Source organism: Lepidochelys kempii, chromosome 7 (genome assembly GCF_965140285.1).
Source record: "Lepidochelys kempii isolate rLepKem1 chromosome 7, rLepKem1.hap1, whole genome shotgun sequence".
Classification (NCBI taxonomy): Eukaryota; Metazoa; Chordata; order Testudines; family Cheloniidae; genus Lepidochelys; species Lepidochelys kempii.
The window spans coordinates 81,334,423-81,352,623 of NC_136386.1; the positions used below are offsets into that span (position 1 = coordinate 81,334,423).

The 18,201-nt window shown below is 43.7% G+C and overlaps 1 protein-coding gene and 1 long non-coding RNA gene across 2 annotated transcripts in view; both read right to left on the reverse strand.

The window, feature by feature from the left end:
- Positions 1-3,194: 3,194 nt before the first annotated feature.
- Positions 3,195-3,647, reverse strand: ATOH7 (atonal bHLH transcription factor 7). Its single transcript, XM_073354771.1, has one exon. The coding sequence runs from the start codon at positions 3,645-3,647 to the stop codon at positions 3,195-3,197; it is 453 nt and encodes a 150-aa protein (XP_073210872.1).
- Positions 3,648-7,235: 3,588 nt separating this feature from the next.
- Positions 7,236-18,201, reverse strand: part of LOC140914790 (uncharacterized) — a 30,326-nt gene continuing 19,360 nt past the window's right edge. Inside the window, exon 4 of the long non-coding RNA XR_012159992.2 lies at positions 7,236-8,443. This is a non-coding gene — a long non-coding RNA (uncharacterized LOC140914790). The remainder of the gene's footprint in view (positions 8,444-18,201) is intronic.

Genomic DNA, 18,201 nt, shown 5'->3' on the forward strand with positions numbered 1-18,201 from the left:
TTAGTGGGAAAACAATCTTTAGAGTATCCATATCATACAGCATTAATTGGACAACGTGATAAAACAAAGTCATGGGTCAAATTCTGCCCTCTGTGTATATGCATTCCTAATAAGGTCAACAGCATAATCTAAGTGGGGCTGCATTCCCCAAGAGGGCAGAATTTGGCTCCCTGTATGTAAAAATGCTTTCCTTGTAGACAATTTACACATTGACATATGTTAGCTAATTAATGAGAAGTAAAACAGTGTTTTGGTGATCTACCATATATGTTGTTGAAGAGAGAGGATTGCTGATGTATGATATGCAGCTACAGCAACATTATAACTAAGGCTACATTTTAGTCATGGGTATTTTTAGTAAGTCATGGACAGGTCATGGGCAGTAAACAAAAATTCATGGCCTGAGACCTGTCCATGACTTTTATTATATACCCTTAATTAAAACTTGGGCAGGGGGCTGTGGGTACTTTGGGGGAGGTGGCCTGGGACACCTCTGGTGCTAGGGGAGAGGCAGGCCACAGTGCACAGCCCGGGACCCCTACTGGTGCTGGGAGGAGGGTTGGCGAGGCTGGCAGGGGCTCCCTACCCGGTTCCGCATGTTCCTAGGCGGCGGAGGAGTCAGGGGGCTCCACGCACTGTTCCTACCACAAGCACTGGCCCCTCTGCCTAGGAGCTTCAGTGCCATGTCCGTGGGAGCCAGGGAGCTCCCTACCCCAAGGTAAGCACCCCTCTGCACCCACTAACCCCCTGCCCCTAGCCTGCTTCCAAAACACCCAAACTGCTGCTGCTGGCTCAGGCAGCCCCTGAGCCAGCACCAGCCACTGCAGAAGTCATGGAAAGTCATGGAATCCGTGACCTCCATGACAGACTTGCAGCCTTAATTATAACATATGCCAGCATTTTCCGGACAAAGTTGTTCACAAAAATAGGATTTCCTTTTTATGTGTACTAAACATAGGTTTAGTAGAGCCCAGTCCTGCAGCCTTTATTCCAGTAAAACTTCCATTGGGTCAATTTCCTCCTGGGTAGCCAGTCTGACTCCTATGAAATCTGTGGGGCTGCAGAGTAGTAACTAAGAGCAAAATTTTGATAATTTATTTCAGTGAAAGTTCTGCCAGAATAAAGACTACACAACCATAGGCGCAGACTTCTACTGCCCCCCTCTGCCCCCGGCCCTGCCCCGACTCCACCCCTGCCCCTCCCCCTCCATTCCAACCTCTTCTCCAAAGTCCTCGCCCCAACTCCACCCCCTCCCTGCCCCTATTCTGACTCCTTCCCCAAATCCCCGCCCCAGCCCCGCCTCTTCCCCACCTCCTTCCCTGATCACGCCACATTCCCGCTCCTCCCCCCTGGAGCTTGCTACAGCTGTTTGGCAGCAGCAAGCGCTAGGAAATAGGCGGAGGAGCAGGGACGCGGCGTGCTCAGGGGAGGAGGCGGAGGTGAGGTGGGGCAGGGAGTTTGGCCACCAATGGGTGCAGAGCACCCACTAATTTTTCCCCCTGGGTGATCCACCCCTGGAGCACCCACAGAGTCAGTGCCTATGTGCAAGATCACAGCTTTTGAGTCTAACCATTCTCAGTATTCAGACATCTCTTTCACATCAGGGCTCAGTTTCTACTGCTGATTTTGCTCTTCATTCGAAGTTCCCTAGTTATTTCAGCAACACCTTTCATTTGAGAAAAAGATATAATACAGGATATGGCAGGACCCTGCAAGGAACCCGACTGCCTTCCCTGCAGCTCCCATACCCTTAACCTACAAAGCCAGGACCAACAAGTAGCTGGTTCTTGGAAGCCGCCCACCAGCAGCACCAGCAGGAGCAGCCTTCAAACATCACAATGGACATCATCTTCACTTGAAGTTATGTAGGACTATGAACTCTGCTACAATCACCTCTACCTTTCTCCCTGCCCTACTCCTCACTTTCACCTCCTCCAACATTTCATCAACTTCGTCCCATCCCTTCTTCCTCTTCCCTTTTTATCTACTTCCCACCTACCTCCCCCAAAAGAAAAAAAAAGTCTGTGGAATGAACAAGAGGTATGCCAGCCTTCAATCTGACTACTTTACTTGGATGTTTTTTCACCTTTCTCCACACTTAGTCTTTTAGATTATAAATTCTTTGGGGCATGGACTAAGTCTGACCATGTGTTTGTACAGCACCTAGCACAGTGATTCTGACTGTAGTAGCACCCAAAGGCAAAATCATTTCATATAGTAAGTAGTTGCTTTTTCTTCATGATAATTGATGAGAGCCTGATTGAGGTAGTGTAACATTCACTGTAGCAAACCCACCAACGCACAACACCCATAGTAGGACTCCAACCATTTCAGGTAGTCAGAAAGGTCATTTCAAATGGAAAAAAAAAATTTTATTTACAAAATTGATTATTGTTTCCAGATACTAGGGAGAAAAAAGGAAAGAAAAACAAAACAAAAAAACCCACAGAGCATACATGTAGGTAAAACCTACAAAATTTAAGAGTTAGATCTCTACTTTCATGCGAGTATTCACTTTACAATATATAAACATCTGCTTTTACAGCCAGCTTAAAGAAAAAATATTCTGTACACTACTTGAAATTAGCTCTTTTCTGATAAACTGTTTAGTATTAAAGTAAACCTACACAACCCATATATCAAACTGACAAAGTTTAAAGTTAGTTCTCTGACTTGAATGCATTTTAATTATCTTTTTCATGGTATCCATTGGATAGGAAACAAAAATGTAACCTCAAAACTGGGGAGGGGAGGGGGAGACACATGGGAACAAATTTATCCATGTTTAATTGCATTGAGTTAAACCATGGATCAATTTGGCCACTGGTGTGTAAAATATTATGTGACATGATCCATCACAGCAAAGATAATGTAAAATTTAATAACATTCAAATGAAATATGAAGGGATTGTTACAAATATTTCATAAATAAAATATACAACACAAATTTATTATACACATTTCATTAGTAACCAGGAAAACAAACAAACAAACACACACAAACAAACAATCTTCTTAGAGGCATAGCAATTAAATTTTTTCAAAACAAACTTATTTAAGCAACATCAGCATAAGTAGTAAACATGAATACAGCTGTTACAATGACAAGATTACCTTATTCAGCAGCTTAATTCTTGCTAACTGTTCAAAATTACTCAGTTGGTCTGTTGAATTATACTAGCCCATAATTCGTTCTAATTAGCTATTTGAAAATGGTCAGGTGGATAACTGAAGATTCTTTGTGCGTATGGGTCATTGTCGGTTTCCATTTTCTGTCCCATATAAGTGTGGTAGCTCTCCTGATGGAAGTGTTCACAGTGAAAGTTTATCCAGTCTCTTTCAGTGCTGTATCTCTCTGCTTCAGCAAGGATCCTAGTTAGAGCCATAATGTAACTTAATGCCATCTGAAGGGTCTCATATTTGGAGAGTTTTTTATCTTGACCCCACTGTGGAACCACCTTTCTTAGTCGATCGAAGGCTGTGTTCAGTCCTTGCATTCTTCTCCTTTCCCTGGCATTAGCAGCCAGTCTCCTTTTGGCAGCACTCTCCATTCTTTCTGAGCCACATTTCACTACACAGCCTGTTCCACTTTTGCACTGGGTATCTGACTCTAAACCGGAATCCACGTTTGATTTAGAAGATTTCATATTTGTCGCCACTTTAATACTGAGCCTTCCTCACCCTCCCAAAAAATTTGTAGTAGCTGGAATGTGTTGGGAAAAACAGTCTTAGAATACAATATCTGTACTTCGAGTGTGTTCCCAGAAGTCAGTGTGAAAGGTTTTTGGGGTTTTTTTGGTTTTTTTTTTTACAGCATCTCCAAAAAAATAACCATTTTCCAGGAGTTTTACAATTGTTGCTTATTGTTTAATAAAGAAAAAACAAACAGAACTGTAGTTAGCAACTAGTCTGTTTCTGTCATTCTTTACATTTCTTTAAGCTTGGCAATGAGAGAAATAAACACCATCTCCATTCTCAAAAATTCAGTTTCTGAAGAAAAAAAAAGTCTGTTTAATCCAACAAGATTTTAATGGATTAAACACATTTATTCCGGTGGTCAGTTTGTGTCAACTGGCAGAAAAAGCCCCAGGTCTTCTCAGGATAATGTATTTTGTAATTGAGAACTGTGGCAATCTGAAAAAGACTTTCTGAGAGTGAAAGAAAGATTGCTCCTTCCTCAATTACTGTGGGTATGCAGTGATCATATCTTACAGGCAAGAAGAGGCTTTATAAAAGCAGCAGCAAGAGCTGAGCAGGTGGCAGCAGGTGGGCGGGCAGCTCTCTGCTTCCATCCCAGTACCTTCCCACCCTGGGAACAACCGGGGGGGGGGACGACAACGGACAACGATGCAAAATTAAAAAAACCCAGAGCCATGTCCAAAGCTATGTCTGTCCAGCACTAACAGCGTGCCATCTGGACTAATGTCTGGCTGGCTTCACAAGAATCACAACAGTGAGGCAAAAGTCTTTTCAGTGAATAATCTTTTGCAACTTAGCAAAAAATCTCTCTCAACATATAACTAAAAGTATTTATTAGAAACTACTAGGGGTGGCAGAGGTAACCGTTAAAAGGATAATTTCATGCTTTGTGGAAATGTATAACACAGTCTAGGACTGTACAATGTTGACTCCAGATGACTGTTTATCTATTAGAAAAGCTTTATGACGCAGAATTTAAATACTATTGTATACACTATGTGGAACATTTCTGAAGGGAGCACAATATTTCAGTGGGTACTGGAGAGGTGCAATATATTTAATTTTTAAGATATTGAAATTTTGAAAAATATTTCTATAGTAATTAAGATGTAAATATGGACTTATTTAATGGAAAATTAATTCAATATATATGAGGAGAGAGTGATACACACACATGAACCCTCTGGTTATGTACATAATGCATGCAAACACACAGTATATACAAGTGCCTAAAATTTATATAGAAAGGAAATGTTGCTACTTAGGAATATCTCCAAATAGGTAAAAGGAGTAAAAGGAGCTCAGAACAATTAAAATTAAAAGAAACAAAGATAATCTGTTCACCATCACCAAAAGATAATGTCTGCTGTTGATTATAAAGACCATGTTTAATTTTGGTATTTAATATAATTTCAGCATGTTTTTATTGCTCTCTTTAAAACAGAGATTCACAAATTTACAAGGAACATTTATTTTATTCTGTCTTTATGAAATATGCAGAACCTCAAAAATGTGTCACACTATGATTTATTCTGTGTATTTGATTTCAAGCTTGATTAAATTGTTACCAAGTACTTGTAAATTAGTAATTTTTCATTAGGGATTGAATACTGTATATTTGTCGAAAACTCTATACTAATTGGTTCCATTATGACTCCAAAACCCCATGTAGTTGTAAACAGTTGATTAATCCCTAGCAGAAACAATGACAATGAAATGAGGTTGAATAATCTGAAAACAATAGAATGCAATTGAACATTAATGGACTCCAGCATGACAGATGTTGAACACCGGCTGTTATGCACAGTTGCTCTGCTCTTAATATTCTGAATCCCAAATGGTCTTGATCATGGGTGGTGATGGGTAGTCCACATTATTCCATTATTAAAATGTCTACTGTGATTTCAATTTTTAAATAAACGTCTTGTTGACATTTCATCAGAATGTCTCACTTATTTTTTTCCTACGTGCATTGACCTATTCTCCCCACAGTCAAAAGAGTTCTACCCACTACATATTAAAATATTACTGTCCAAACAACGATTTGTGAGACATTGTTTTTGGTGCTTTTGTCTAAGAGAAAGAGTTGGAACAGTAACTTCCAGAAGACTTGTGCCTACCAACAAATGTAGTTAATTTGTACAGCTCACTACCTACATGAAAAAGGGGAGATCGGAGACTGGTAAATCAATTCTATTTTACTGCTTACTCGGCAAAAGAGAAATAGAAGACATGGATGAAGTTTTTCCTTCTGTATTTTTCACTTGCTGTCATACAGTTTGATTTCCCATATATTTTGGTCAGTCTCAGATATTGCTTATGTTGCCTTATTTCCCTTCCCTATTCAGTCCCCAACTTCAATTCATTTTGCAGGTATTTTATCCTTTGATCCAATTTTCTCAATAGTTTCTCAAGTGCTTCATAAGACCTTCCTGGGATTCATCTTCCAAAGGGTACATTACATCTATGTTCTAGACTGCCATAATACTGTGGTGGTAGAAGCCTTTAGAGATCTCTAGCTATAGCAGTCCCATCTGTGTCTCTTACATACAACTGTTTCCCAAGCACACTCTTTTAATCTTACTGAATAGAAAAGTATCATCTCAAATCAGCAAATTAGAAATACCGGAAAGAAATGCTGGATGTATTCAGTGAACCAGATTTCAACAACATACAAAGGACCAAAGTCTACTGTTAATTACTCAAGTGCAAATCCAAGATAACTGCACTGGCTTTTGCAGAGTTATTCTGGATTTATCCTTGCATAACTAAGAACAAAATTTTTCTTAAAATCTCATGTTTTTCTGTTGAAAACAGAAAAAACATAGCTAAGAATATTTCCTTCAGGCTATCTTGATCATGTGTGGTGATAAAAAAAAAAAGTCACCAATACTGACTGTACTGTTAAATAACCACGAATACTACAACTACAGAAATGTATCGCTAGTAACTAATGTGTAGTTGATATTTTTATTTTTCTGTTAAATATTATATTACTGTCAGTGTTTTCAGGATTTATCAGTGGCTCCTGAGTTATGGATTTGAGATGTCTTCAGCATGTGACTAAGATTTAAAGCAGTAAAAAGTATGTTAAAAATTACCTGCTGGATCTTAAAGTTAGTTACTGAATTGCCAATTATTATAACAGCTAACAAGAGGAATTTAAGGTCACCTACCTCTGTTACCATAGCAAATATGATTTAATCCTTTTTGTACTAGGATGCCTGGGACCAAGCTCTAATTTTAAAAGGAAGTGATGGGAGCCAAATAAAACTCATACCACTCAATAGCATTTCAGATGGAAACCTAGGAACTCACACATTACCTTCTCCAACGATATTAAGAATGGGATGTGTGAAACATCAATGACAACAGCTATTTTACCTGTTCTTTCAGGCTAGAACTAGCTCTTTTCCTTCCTCTCAGGTAGATCCCTTCCAAATACTTTTCCCAAATACTGTTCCCCTGGTGAAGTCTCTTGATCACTGCAGCAGGCTCAAAGGCAATTTATACTGCTTAATTGAAAGACTAGTGCCCTGTATACTGCTTAACTGATAGCAGGTGGATAACTACCAAAATATGGATCTCATTAAGGGACCAACTTCAGGTAATGTTTGACTCCGTTCAGAATAAAAGCTCAGGATGAGGAGCTTAGACCAGACTGGACAGCATAACTGATATAATATACCCAGGGAGTAAGGTACTTGTATGTTCTTTGGCTATACAAACAAACACAAATACTCAGGAAGCTGAGCAGAACTGTACTGAAATATGATAAAAATCCCTTGCAATAACTTTTTCCAGGGCATCTTTAACTTACCTATGCAAGACTTACTTTTCTACACACAGTTCTTCCAAAGCTTAATTTGCCGCAAGTGCTCTTAGGAGTAAGCTTCTCTGACTGTCCAGTAGTTTCACCAGTGAAAGCAAATTCCTGCAATCATGTTGATGGGACCTTTTTTTCTCTTTCTTACCAGGTCATCTCTTGCTGTTCCCCACTCACCCAGTCTTATTTCCTAAAGTGACACTGAGGGCCTGCCACCTGGAAGCCATAAAGAACAGCCTCCCCAATGGCCCAGGTTGGATTTATATCTCCCATTTCAGCTCTCTTTGAACAAAACACTCAATTTAACTTTGTTTTAAAACATGTTTCTAGAATACAAATATCACTATAGTCCTCAAACAACAATACTGAAAAAAGGACTCATACTTCCATGAACAGTTTGTGAACTTCCAATAGCCTGAAAGTTGCTTATCCAACCTGTTTGTTGAGTAATATGAACAATGAATTACACACACTGATATCAGAATTGGTTCATAAAGAGAAAAAAAGGGCTAGGTTAATTGGATAGTTTATTTTCTATGCTCATAGGATGGTTTTAAGGTACCTTTGAACTATTATGGTAGCACAAAGGAACCTTGGCATAGGCCATTGGAAGCCAAGAAATTGTTCAGAGTACTTAGCATTATGTAGCATGTTGTATGTACAACTCCCATTGTCTTCAGTTGCAGTCACGACAGCTCAGCAATTTAGCATATCTGGCCCCAGGTGTATCACATAGGAGAAACATGCAAATAGTGGCCACCTGTGAAAAGACTGATTTAAGAGACTTGCCCAGCATCACACAGGAACTTGATGGATACATAGCTAGAATCCAGTTCTCCACAGTAGCATTCGACTTCCTTAACCATAAAACCATCCTCTCTTCCTTCAGCCATCTGCTTCGTTCACACCTTCCAGCTTCTGCAACAAATGAGGCAGGGGTCTTACAAACAGCAGCGTCAGTCACTACACAACCCTAATTCATCCCCAGAGCATCATCATCCTGTGCACTGAATGAGGCAGGGAGCCTGTGGGAAAAACAGTATGTGATCATATAATTAAAGACTGCATTATAATACATAGGCATAAGGGAGCCAAAGTCAGCCTACATAGGCAGCCTTAATTCTGGCATTTTCTGACTTTTAAGTCCTTGACTTTGCAACCTTAATGACCTTTAACCACAGGATTTTAAATATAATTTTCAAGAAATTGAAATAACAGAAATTCCAGGTGGAGTCATACTGACTCCCATTTGAGTTTCCAGAAGACCACTTTAAATCTACAGCACAGACCTCTACCACTTGAACTAACACACTAAATAAAGAAGCAGTAGTAGGGTGTTATCCTCTGTGTGGACGAGCTATTAGAGGCAGAATGAGACCCACTTTGTTAGTGGGTTTCACAGCTATTTGCTCACAGAAGTGGAATGTTGAGACTCAGGAAGGACTCATGCATTGAATTCCAGGCTCAGTAGCGGAGTGTCCTCTAGTGGTTACAAATCCTTCTGATCCCATCTCATGGCCCCTGCCCTGCTCCTATTCAAATCCCCTTCCCTAGCTCCTGTCCCCCTCCCTCCCTGCTGCTCCACCTACACTCTCCAGCTCCTATAACCCTCTCTCCCTCTGCTTTTACCCTGTCCATTTTTTTACAACTCTGTGTCCCACTTACCTGTGTTACGAATTATACCCGATAGGTCACGCACAGTTCGAGTCTAGGCTGAGGCACACGAACAAAGTCCACAACTGCAGAGTTCCCAAAGATACTAAGTTTATTACTCTTGAGCGTGGTGCCCCCCTGCTAATCAGGAGGGGACCCCAAATGCAGGTTATACAGAGATTATGTACCTTTTAGCAAAGCATGTTGCCCTTGTGCATTGGAAACCTTAGCCAATAGACAAACCCTTCCCTTATCTACCACCTATCCCTGCTAAGTGCATCCCCCGTGCTAAACCATTATTTCAACTAGACAACATGGTCCTAAAGCAATGCACCAGTAGCCTTTCTTATCAGGATGGAAGGCTCACATCAGGGCCAGGAGGCAGGGAGTTAGGAACAGACAAAGAACAGAAACCAGGAGTCGATTCAGGCTGGAAACAAAGGGGGGGCGGGGTTTACAGGAATGCAGTATCTAAGGAACACTCCTCCTGGTGCATGATGTGTTTGCTTTTAGACAATGGTGGGCCCCAAACCAAAATGGAGTCACATATGCACATATGCTAACTTTTCCTTAACACTTGCAAGCGGAACATTGAAAGCACAGGGAAGACAGCTTCCCTGTTTTCAGTTGTTGTGCCCAGCCCCACAGCTTCTGGGAGAAGCAATTGCATAGAAAGGCCTGCTCATTCCTGGCAATCCCAGGTTGCTAGCATGCTCACTGCAGATGAGATCTTAGAAGCTGTGTTATCAGTTCTGTCTATAATACAAAACTACAAGGTAACATCCACAACCACTTCCCTCCCAGCAGCTATGAAACACCAACTTGAATTCAGCCACTCCCTTTCTTCTTCTACCCTTAGCACAGACAGTGAGAGCCTCTCACATATCATTTTTATCCAATATATGTTCCAGAAACAAGACCATCTCAAATCTACCACTGTGCAAAACATATATTATTTTCTTAAATTGCAAAAGTGATTCCCTGAATAATTTCTTAAAACTTTTTCTGAGGAACAAATATAAAAAAATGTTAGTTACCATTTGCATTAATAATTTAACCTGTCAAATGGATTATTTTTTTCAGATTTCATAAGGAAAATAATCCATTTCTATGCTACAACCTGGAGTGTATGTAAATCAATAATTTTTTTAACAAGTTAACGATGGAAATGTTGAAAGAGTTAAAAATTTCATCCTGATATAACATTACTCGGCCCATGGGGTTTATATCTTATTCCAACCCTCCTTTTTTTTTTTTTTTTTGCCTAATATAAACCTCAAATTTACCAAAATGCCTCCTATTGGTTTGCCTAATCCTACATTGTAGTCTCCAGCCTTATAGGTGACTATGGAGCAGTATCCCCCGATGGAAGGAGGGGCTTCGGAGTATCTCTGCTGATGGTGGATAGCACCAATTGTCCGAACTGCGGGTCAGCAGCAGAATGTTGTTCTAGGGCATAGTGTTTGGTAAATGTGTGTGCCGGGGCCCAGATAGCTGCCCTGCAAATGTCTAGAATGGGTACATTACTGAGAAATGCCACTGATGTGGATAGTGCTCTGGTGGAGTGCATATGAATCCCAGCTGGAGTTGGAATGTTGCTCTGATGATAGCACAGGTGGATACAGCCGGAAATCCACTTAAATAGTCTTTATTTGGAGATGACCTCACTCTTCATAGAATATCAGGGTTGGAAGGGACCTCAGGAGGTCATCTAGTCCAACCCCCTGCTCAAAGCAGAACCAATCCCCAACTAAATCATCCCAGCCAGGGCTTTGTCAAGCCTGACCTTAAAAATATCTAAGGAAGGCGATTCCACCACCTCCCTAGGTACGCATTCCAGTGTTTCACCACCCTCCTAGTGAAAAAGTTTTTCCTAATATCCAGCCTAAACCTCCCCCAATGCAACTTGAGACTATTACTCCTTGTCCTGTCATCAGCTACCACTGAGAACAGTCTAGATCCACCCTCTTTGGAACCCCCTTTCAGGTAGTTGAAAGCAGCTATCAAATCCCCCCTCATTCTTCTCTTCCGCAGACTAAACAATCCCAGTTCCCTCAGCTTCTCCTCATAAGTCATGTGTTCCAGTCCCCTAATAATTTTTGTTGCCCTCCGCTGGACCCTTTCCAATTTTTCCACATCCTTCTTGTAGCGTGCAGCCCAAAATCGGACACAGTACTCCAGATGAGGCCTCACCAATGTCGAATAGAATGGAACGATCACGTCCCTCGATCTGCTGGCAATGCCCCTACATATACATCCCAAAAGGCCATTGCCTTCTTGGCAACAAGGGCACACTGTTGACTCATATCCAGCTTCTTGTCCACTGTTACCCCTAGGTCCTTCTCTGCAGAACTGCTGCCTAGCCATTCGGTCCCTAGTCTGTAGCGGGGCATGGGATTCTTCCGTCCTAAGTGCAGGACTCTGCACTTGTCCTTGTTGAACCTCATCAGATTTCTTTTGGCCCAATCCTCTAATTTGTCTAGGGCCCTCTGTATCCTCTCCCTACCCTCCAGCGTATCTACCTCTCCTCCCAGTTTAGTGTCATCTGCAAACTTGCTGAGGGTGCAGTACACACCATCCTCCAGATCATTTATGAAGATATTGAACAAAACCGGCCCCAGGACTGACCCTTGGGGCACTCCACTTGATTCCGGCTGCCAACTAGACATGGAGCCATTGATCACTACCCGTTGAGCCCGACAATCCAGCCAACTTTCTATCCACCTTATCGTCCATTCATCCAGCCCATACTTCTTTAACTTGCTGACAAGAATACTGTGGGAGACCATGTCAAAAGCTTTGCTAAAGTCAAGGAACAACACGTCCACCGCTTTCCCTTCATCCACAGAGCCAGTTATCTCATCATAGAAGGCAATTAGATTAGTCAGGCATGACTTGCCCTTGGTGAATCCATGCTGACTCTTCCTGATCACTTTCCTCTCCTCTAAGTGCTTCAGAATTGATTCCTTGAGGACCTGGCTCCATGATTTTTCCAGGGACTGAGGTGAGGCTGACTGGCCTGTAGTTCTCTGGATCCTCTTCCGTCCCTTTTCAAAAATGGGCACTACATTAGCCTTTTTCCAGTTGTCTGGGAACCCCCCCCCCCCCCCGATCGCCATGAGTTTTCAAAGATAATGGCCAATTGCTCTGCAATCACATCCGCCAACTCCTTTCGCACTCTCTGATGCAGCGCATCCGGCCCCATGGACTTGTGCTCGTCCAGCTTTTCTAAATAGTCCTGAACCACTTCTTTCTCCACAGAGGGCTGGTCACCTCCTCCCCATGCTGTGTTGCCCAGTGCAGTAGTCTGGGAGCTGACCTTGTTCGTGAAGACAGAGGCAAAAAAAGCATTGAGTACATTAGCTTTTTCCATATCCTCTGTCACTAGGTTGCCTCCCTCATTCAGTAAGGGGCCCACACTTTCCTTGACTTTCTTCTTGTTGCTAACATACCTGAAGAAACCCTTCTTGTTACTCTTAACATCTCTTGCTAGCTGCAACTCCGTGTGTGATTTGGCCTTCCTGATTTCACTCCTGCATCCCCGAGCAATATTTTTATACGCTCGTGACTGATAGAAAGAGATGTGATGATTTTCTAAATGACTTTATTCTTTCTAGGTAGAAGGCCAGAGTTCTACAGACATTGAGAGTGTGAAGGGATGCCTCCCTGGCGTCGGCGTGGGGTTTTGGAATAAACACAGGTAAGTAAATCAGTTGGTTTAAATGAAATGTGGAGATGACTTTAGGTATAAATTTAGGGTGGGCTCTTAGGATCACTTTGTCTTTATGGAATATAGTATATGGCGGGTGTGCCATTAGGGCTCCTAGCTCCCCTACTCTTTTTGCTCAAGTGATCACGATAAAGGAAGGAGACCTTCATCAATACATGTAACAGTGAGCAAGTCGCAAGGGGTTCGAATGGTTTCCCCATGAGGTTAAGGTCCCATATAGGATAGGGTATTTCAGGAGGGTAGATGTTGGTCATGCCCTTTAAGAATCGTTTGGTTGTTGGATGGGCAAAGATTGTGGTTCCATCTACTTTATCACGTAGGGAGGTGATTGCTGCTAAGTGCATCTTTATAGAGCTATTGGAAAGGCCCACCTTTTTAAGGCCTACTATGTAGTCCAGGACTCTGGGTAGAGGGACAGAGTGGGGCAACATATGATGAGCCTCATATCAGGTGCAGAAGCGTACCCACTTATAAGCGTATGTTTTGCGTGTGCTCTGTTTGCAACTATTCAAGAGAATGTCTTTTACTTCCTCAGAGTAATCCTGGTCCAAGCTCATTAGCCATGGAATAACCAGGCCTTGAGGTGGAGAACTGCTAGGTCAGGGTGAATGATGCGACCAGCATCCTGTGTCAAGAGGTGAGCAAGCTGTGGAAGGGTTCAAGATGTGCTCACCGCCATCTGTGTTAGGCGTCTGTTCTTGTCCTGTCTGATTTTGTGTAACACACGGCTCAGTAGAGAAACTGCGGGGGGGACACGGAAGCGGTGCTTCCCATTTTATGAGGAGGGCATCGCCCAATGAATGATGTCCAAGCCCCACTCAGGAGCAATATTGAGGGCATTTCATATTGTGGGCTGTTGCAAATGAATCTACAGTTGAGAACCCCCACCAGGTTATGAGGGTCATATGGTCATGAGGGTAGGGTAGTCCATTTCCCAAGAGAAACTGAAGATTTCCTGGACAGACGTCAGGATATGCTTCTACAGGCACAATGTTGCAGGCCGCGCAACGGGGACAGGAGGACGATGAAGAAATTTGGCAGTGTGTGACCTCCAGAACAAGAAAGGGGAGCGTCCATGTACCAGCAGCGCAGATACAGGTAAGCAACCGTTTTCATGTTCTCTCCACAGGTACTAATGCGGATAGTGGACTAGATGATACATCTGAGGGAAGGGAACAGAAGGAGACTCTGCCGATTGGAAGGCATGAGATCCACTGTCCTAGGGATGGGGGTTCCACAACCACAGCTCCGCAGAGCAGGAGGCGGGTTGTGGTGGTCGGGGACTCTGTCATCTATCTGCCGCCCCGACCGGGAAAACCAAGAAGTCTGCTGCTTGCCAGGAGCTAGGATTCACGATGTGACGGAGAGACTGCCGAGACTCATCAAGCCCTCGGATCATTACCCCTTCCTGCTTCTCCACGTGGGCACCAATGATACAGCCAAGAATGACCCTGAGCGGATCACTGCGGACTATGTGGCTCTGGGAAGAAGGATAAAAGGAGTTTGAGGCGCAAGTGGTGTTTTCGTCCATCCTCCCCATAGAAGGAAAAGGCCTGGGTAGACACCGTCGAATCGTGGAAGTCAACAAATGGCTACGCAGGTGGTGTCGGAGAGAAGGCTTTGGATTCTTTGACCATGGGATGGTGTTCCAAGAAGGAGGAGTGCTAGGCAGAGACGGGCTCCACCTAACGAAGAGAGGGAAGAGCATCTTCGCAAGCAGGCTGGCTAACCTAGTGAGGAGGGCTTTAAACTAGATTCACCGGGGGAAGGAGACCAAAGCCCTGAGGTAAGTGGGATACCGGGAGAAAGCACGAGCAGGAGAACGCGAAAGCGGAGGGCTCCTGCCTCATACTAAGAAAGAAGGACAAACAGCAAGTTATCTCAAGTGCCTATACACAAATTCAAGAAGGGAAACACGCAGGGAGAATTGGAAGTCCTGGCACAGTCAAGGAATTATGATGTGATTGGAATAACAGAGACTTGGTGGGATAACTCACATGACTGGAGTACGGTCATGGATGGATATAAACTGTTCAGGAAGGACAGGCAGGGCAGAAAAGGTGGGGAAGCTGCATTGTATGTAAGAGAGCAGTATAACTGCTCAGAGCTCCGGTATAAAACTGCAGAAAAACCTGAGTGTCTCTGGACTAAGTTTAGAAGTGTGAGCAATAAGGGTGATGTCGTGGTGGGAGTCTGCTGTAGACCACCGGAACAGGGGGATGAGGTGGACGAGGCTTTCTTCCGGCAACTAATGGAAGTTACTAGATCGCAGACCCTGGTTCTCATGGGAGACTTCAATCACCCTGATATCTGCTGCGAAAGCAATACAGCGGTGCACAGACAATCCAGGAAGTTTTTGGAAAGGGTAGGGGGCAATTTCCTGGTACAAGTGATGGAGGAACCAACTAGGGGCAGAGCTCTTTTGACCTGCTGCTCACAAACTGGGAAAAATTAGTAGGGAAAGCAAAAGTGGATGGGAACCTGGGAGGCAGTGACCATGAGATGGTCGAGTTCAGGATCCTGACACAGAGAAGAAAGGAGAGCAGCAGAATACAGACCCTGGACTTCAGAAAAGCAGACTTTGACAACCTCAGGGATCTGATGGGCAGGATCCCCTGGGAGAATAACATAAGGGGGAAAGGAGTCCAGGAGAGCTGGCTATATTTTAAAGAATCCTTATTGAGGTTACAGGGACAAACCATCTCAAATGTGTAGAAAGAATAGTAAATATGGCAGGCAACCAGCTTGGCTTAACAGTGAAATTCTTGCTGATCTTAAACACAAAAAAAGCTTACAAGAAGTGGAAGATTGGACAAATGACCAGGGAAGAGTATAAAAATATTGCTCGGGCATGCAGGAGTGAAATCAGAAAGGCCAAATCACACCTGGAGTTGCAGCTAGCAAGAGATGTTAAGAGTAACAAGAAGGGTTTCTTCAGGTATGTTAGCAACAAGAAGAAAGTCAAGGAAAGTGTAGGCCCCTTACTGAATGAGGGAGGCAACCTAGTGACAGAGGATGTGGAAAAAGCTAATGTACTCAATGCTTTTTTTGCCTCTGTTTTCACGAACAAGGTCAGCTCCCAGACTGCTGCACTGGGCAGCACAGCATGGGGAGGAGGTGACCAGCCCTCTGTGGAGAAAGAAGTGGTTCAGGACTATTTAGAAAAGCTGGACGAGCACAAGTCCATGGGGCCGGATGCGCTGCATCAGAGAGTGCGAAAGGAGTTGGCGGATGTGATTGCAGAGCAATTGGCCATTATCTTTGAAAACTCATGGCGATCGGGGGGGGGGGTTCCCAGACAACTGGAAAAAGGCTAATGTAGTGCCCATTTTTGAAAAGGGAAGAAGGAGGATCCAGGGAACAACAGGCCAGTCAGCCTCACCTCAGTCCCTGGAAAAATCATGGAGCATGTCCTCAAGGAATCAATTCTGAAGCACTTAGAGGAGAGGAAAGTGATCAGGAAGAGTCAGCATGGATTCACCAAGGGCAAGTCATGCCTGACTAATCTAATTGCCTTCTATGATGAGATAACTGGCTCTGTGGATGAAGGGAAAGCGGTGGACGTGTTGTTCCTTGACTTTAGCAAAGCTTTTGACATGGTCTCCCACAGTATTCTTGTCAGCAAGTTAAAGAAGTATGGGCTGGATGAATGGACGATAAGGTGGATAGAAAGTTGGCTGGATTGTCGGGCTCAACGGGTAGTGATCAATGGCTCCATGTCTAGTTGGCAGCCGGTATCAAGTGGAATGCCCCAAGGGTCAGTCCTGGGGCCGGTTTTGTTCAATATCTTCATAAATGATCTGGAGGATGGTGTGTACTGCACCCTCAGCAAGTTTGCAGATGACACTAAACTGGGAGGAGAGGTAGATACGCTGGAGGGTAGGGAGAGGATACAGAGGGCCCTAGACAAATTAGAGGATTGGGCCAAAAGAAATCTGATGAGGTTCAACAAGGACAAGTGCAGAGTCCTGCACTTAGGACGGAAGAATCCCATGCCCCGCTACAGACTAGGGACCGAATGGCTAGGCAGCAGTTCTGCAGAGAAGGACCTAGGGGTAACAGTGGACAAGAAGCTGGATATGAGTCAACAGTGTGCCCTTGTTGCCAAGAAGGCAATGGCCTTTTGGGATGTATATGTAGGGGCATTGCCAGCAGATCGAGGGACGTGATCGTTCCATTCTATTCGACATTGGTGAGGCCTCATCTGGAGTACTGTGTCCGGTTTTGGGCCCCACGCTACAAGAAGGATGTGGAAAAATTGGAAAGCGTCCAGCAGAGGGAGCAACAAAAATTATTAGGGGTTTGGAACACATGACTTATGAGGAGAGGCTCAGGGAACTGGGGATGTTTAGTCTGCGGAAGAGAAGAATGAGGGGGGATTTGATAGCTGCTTTCAACTACCTGAAAGGGGGTTCCAAAGAGGGTGGATCTAGACTGTTCTCAGTGGTAGCTGATGACAGGACAAGGAGTAATAGTCTCAAGTTGCGTTGGGGGAGGTTTAGGTTGGATATTAGGAAAAACTTTTTCACTAGGAGGGTGGTGAAACACTGGAATGCGTTACCTAGGGAGGTGGTGGAATCGCCTTCCTTAGATATTTTTAAGGTCAGGCTTGACAAAGCCCTGGCTGGGATGATTTAGTTGGGGATTGGTCCTGCTTTGAGCAGGGGGTTGGACTAGATGACCTCCTGAGGTCCCTTCCAACACTGATATTCTATTATTTGTTCAATAAAAGATCTCATTTTACTAAACAGGTTGTAAGTGTAGTTAGCTAACAGAGCAGAGTAGTTTGCTATGTGAAATTGCAGTGAGGACGAGGAATAGGCTTTGCATCCAAAGAGGTGGAGCCTTTTCCAGTCTTTGTCATGAGGGGTGCTTTTGACTGGTGCTGCTTTCCCCTTCAGTTTACAGCCTCCACAACCAGTGAATTAGGAGCTGGACGTGTGAGTAAGAACTCGGCTCCTTTTGCTGGCACATAGGATTTCCTGTCCGAGCGTTTGCAGGACGGTGGGATAGTGGCAGGTGTCTGCCATATTGTCTTTGCAGGGTCCATGATGGCTGAATTAATGGGCAGGGCTATCTTCGCTGACGGGGATGCCTGCAGGATGTCAGTAAATTTGTGCTGGGTCTCTGGCAGCTCTGCTGAAGAGATATCAAGGGATTCTACCAGTCTTTTAAATAAGTCTTGGAAGGATTTAAAGTTGTCACCTGTAGTGGGAGGCAGTGGCATAATTGTTTCATCCTAGGATGAGGACGAAATATGAGTGGGCGGCAGTGTATCACCTAAAGGGGCCTC

Bases quoted from the DNA above. Each gene is read 5' to 3' on its own strand.
- ATOH7 (XM_073354771.1), bottom strand. From the start codon at position 3,647: ATGAAATCTTCTAAATCAAACGTGGATTCCGGTTTAGAGTCAGATACC.